This window comes from Saprolegnia parasitica (genome assembly GCF_000151545.1).
Source record: "Saprolegnia parasitica CBS 223.65 unplaced genomic scaffold supercont2.245, whole genome shotgun sequence".
NCBI classification, from domain to species: Eukaryota; Oomycota; class Saprolegniomycetes; order Saprolegniales; family Saprolegniaceae; genus Saprolegnia; species Saprolegnia parasitica.
The window spans coordinates 50928-54360 of record NW_012156639.1 but is presented as its reverse complement, the minus strand read 5'-3'; the positions used below and the strand labels follow the sequence as shown (position 1 = coordinate 54360).

Sequence of the window (3433 nt, the reverse complement as noted above, 5' to 3'; positions counted from 1 at the left end):
CGGAGCATGGCCCTGCGGGCGACGCGGCAAGCCGCGCCGCCTAAGGTGCCAGGTGCCCTTGGAATGGCGTCACCCAAATCCAGCCAAAAATTGCTCCCGTTTGTGTATAGTATCAGTGCATAGGTGCATCATTGTTGTCGCTCCGACGCAATGTGTTGTGGTGGTTCCCTCCATTCTGCAGCTGCATGGCACGCCAGCAACCGCCGATTTGGATCGCAAAATCGAAGTTCGAAGTCAACAAGTGGCGATCTTGCCAACTTGCGGCCAGCCAGATCCCGCTCTACCAGCAGCCACAATGGTCGTTGGTGCTCCGATCATCGTCACGCTCGGCGACTCGATCACGCAGAATGGCGCCAACCCCGACATCATGGGTTACCAGGTCATGCTCACGCAGGACTACGTCCGCAAGGCCGACGTAGTGAACCGCGGCTGCAGCGGCTGGACGACCCGGTATTCCCTTGATCGCGTCGCCGCCCTCCTATGCACGTCCTGTGTAGGGACTGGGTGCCCAAGCTCCCGCTCCTCGGGCGCGAGTGGTCGCACAAGCCGCCGTCGCTCATTACAATCTTCCTTGGCGCCAACGACGCCGCGCTCGTGCCCGAGCCGCAGCACGTCCCGCTCGAGACGTACGCCGGCAACCTCAAGATTCTGCTGCAAACGCTTGGTGCAACCTTTCCCGACTGCCGCTTTCTCTTGCTGACGCCGCCGCCGATCGACGACACGCGCATCAAGAGCCGGTCGAACGCCGAGGCTGGCAAGTACGCGGCGGCCTGCGTCGCCGTCGGCGCGGAGCGCAAGGTGCCGGTCGTGGACTTTTGGACGGCGATGCAAAACATGCCGCATCTGCTTTCGGACGGTCTGCACTTTAACCGCGCCGGCAACATTGCGGCCCACGCGCTCATTCTGAGTGCGATCCGGCAGCACTATCCGGCGTTGGCCCCCGAGGCGCTGCCGTCCGAGTTTTAAAAAGCCACGTCGGGCCGAGCTCGGTCGATGATTTGCTGCTCGTTAAAACCCTTTATAAAAAACATCGAAACGGACTGAACATTCCATGAAAGAAGAAGGGACATCACGGAGGTTTAGAATTCATTTTGCTCCACAGCAGCAACCACCACCAACATGCCCAGCTTTGAGGACGACCACGTCGAGTACGGCACGTCGGACGCCGCCGACTACTCAACGTCGCATGGCGCGGTCGAGGCCACCGAGACGAGTAGCGTCACCGCCGTGCACGCTGCCAAGGCGCCGACGCCCAAGATCGCCCCGCTCTTTGTTCTCAACTACATTGTGTAAAGCCAAGTGAGGCGTGCTGACGATGCCGGCTTTGCGTAAGGCCGACTGAATCGACTTGATTTTTATTTGATTCTCGAAGTGTCCACTCGCCGTGTTGACGCACGTTGGTGCATCCTGCACGCCTTCTCGCAGCACGAGGGACATGTGTGTGGGTCGTAGTAAAAATTGTGTCGTAGTACGCCGGTGGTGGGCCGTGGTTTTGTTCAAGAGTGCCGCCTGTCCGTCTCTGGTGGTGCGTCAACAACGGTCGACCTCGCGCCCGAGAAGCGACGCCAAAGACAAGGGACTATGAACTCTCGACAGAGATGTGCTTCCTTCTCCTCGAGAGCATTGCGCAAGCATCGTCGTCTGATCCTTCGTTGCTCTTGTGACCCAGCTGCAACGGCACGAGACAACCAATACGTGGCAGGCCACCGACGCAGCACGACGTCCGAACCAGATGCAGCAAAGAATCCGATGGATACCAAGAAGGACCATTTGCGCAGGGTCGGACGTCAACATGCACCAACGACTACACGCACCAAGGGCCACGCACGTCATAGCGTGGTGCTGTGCTTGCGAATCGCTGCGGCGCCACACGCTGTTGTAGAGTAGACAAAGGCATTGTTAGATAATGTAGTTGACGAGCAGCATGGACTGGCAGGCTTCGTCTTCGTCGTGCGTCAGCGGCGACGTCACCGGCTTGGTCGTCGACCGCTCGGGCTGGGGCGGGGTAAACGTCATCGGCGCCGTGTGCTGGTGGTCGTCCTGGAGGAGAATCGGCATGGTTGTGGCTCGGAGGTAAATTGCAAAGTGATGCTCCAAGTGGTTTGAACCGTCGCAATAAGATCGTAGAAAATCGCAAAACTGATCGGCGTTGCGCAACTGCTGATTTTCTTCCGACAGCCCCAAGTTGATGGCAGCTCCCAATCCTGCCTCTACTATCACTCTGTACGATGGCTTTCTCTCATGCATTCAAGCACGCTTTGAATCTCGAGCGCGATACTGCACGCCCATGCCTCGAGCTATACAACGCAGCTCAAGTGCAAAGTCGGAAGAGTCAAGTGCAATCTGAGAGCGCACATGGAAGTTCCGGCACGTGGCGGCTTGATGGCAACCGACCATCATGACATGGCGACTCCAACATCGATTTTGAAAGGAAAACAAAGTCAAGGGATTGATTGTGACAGAACGCACCAATCACCGCGCGTCGCGACAGAGCTGAGAGTCGCCAACTTACCGCCGACGGAAAACTCTTGTGATGCTGCGCTATGGCCGCGCCCCGCCCTACCGCGCCCCGACGTGGACGCGCATGGCTTTTTTTGGCTGCCAAGCTTGTGCCCACCGGTGGCGCTCAGCCCGCGGCGAAGCTGGCGTCTACCAAAAGTGCAAGCACTGCTTCGAACCCTGTTACCCGACCGAGTTTCGCCTCGTCGCGCCGAATAAGGACGGCAACATGAACAAGGAGACGGCCATTGGGCACAACATGGAGCTCTGTGGCAAGTGCGACGAGCTCGGGTACTCGTGCCAATACGCACTCGACGACAGTGACGAGGACGAGGACACGACTGAAGCGATTCAAGCTGGCAGCGTTGAGTGGGAAGAAGCGTTCGAGCACGAGCTCACGGCGGCGACCACGCCAACGCCGGCCGTCAAGTTTAAGGTGCGCCCCGAGAAGCGCCTGTCCCAGAAAGAGCGCCGTAAGCTCGCCAAGGAGCAGGAAGCCGCGTTGCGCGCGCAACTGGCAGCTCAATTGGCGGCGGCGGATGACGACATCGCGTAGCTAAGCCAACCCGCAACACGAGATACTTCTGGGCATGACGGTACTTTCTTGGAGCTACTACAAGTAGCACCTAGCAACGAATGGAGCCGCGTGTCGAGGATGGGCTGATGATCGACCATGCAGCGTTCGGACATGTGGCAGACGAGCTGCGTGCATGCATAGGTGATATCAACGTCCTTGGTGCTTGAGAGGCTTGCGAGACAGGCGCCAAACGAGGCAATGATAGAAACCCAACGTCGTTTCAGCGCGGACGAGGTTGCCGTCGATGCAGCGATGGTTCACCGTACCTACAGAACGTGTGGCGTGCTTGATGACTTGCACGAGCTGCCCATTGGAGTGCTATCAGCTCGTGTGCAGTAAACGGTGTCGTACGTCAAA

At 58.5% G+C, this 3433-nt stretch overlaps 3 protein-coding genes across 3 annotated transcripts in view; 2 read left to right on the top strand and 1 right to left on the bottom strand.

The window, feature by feature from the left end:
• The first annotated feature begins 274 nt into the window (after window positions 1–274).
• SPRG_15168 (hypothetical protein) lies at window positions 275–1046 on the top strand. The gene is made up of 2 exons (XM_012355447.1): window positions 275–450; window positions 498–1046. Exons 1-2 carry the CDS (start codon window positions 296–298, stop codon window positions 964–966), a joined length of 624 nt encoding a protein of 207 aa, XP_012210837.1. The 5' UTR covers window positions 275–295; the 3' UTR covers window positions 967–1046.
• An 853-nt stretch (window positions 1047–1899) lies between these two features.
• SPRG_15167 (hypothetical protein) lies at window positions 1900–2289 on the bottom strand (the record flags this gene model as incomplete). The annotated part of the gene is made up of 2 exons (XM_012355446.1): window positions 1900–2066; window positions 2256–2289. The coding sequence occupies 2 exons, from the start codon at window positions 2287–2289 to the stop codon at window positions 1900–1902; spliced, it is 201 nt and encodes a 66-aa protein (XP_012210836.1).
• A 244-nt stretch (window positions 2290–2533) lies between these two features.
• The window catches only part of SPRG_21507 (hypothetical protein), a gene marked incomplete at both ends in the record, with an annotated part of 2806 nt that continues 1906 nt past the window's right edge, over window positions 2534–3433 (top strand). Inside the window, one exon of the mRNA XM_012355445.1 lies at window positions 2534–3051. Coding sequence (XP_012210835.1) covers window positions 2534–3051 — 518 coding nt within the window. The remainder of the gene's footprint in view (window positions 3052–3433) is intronic.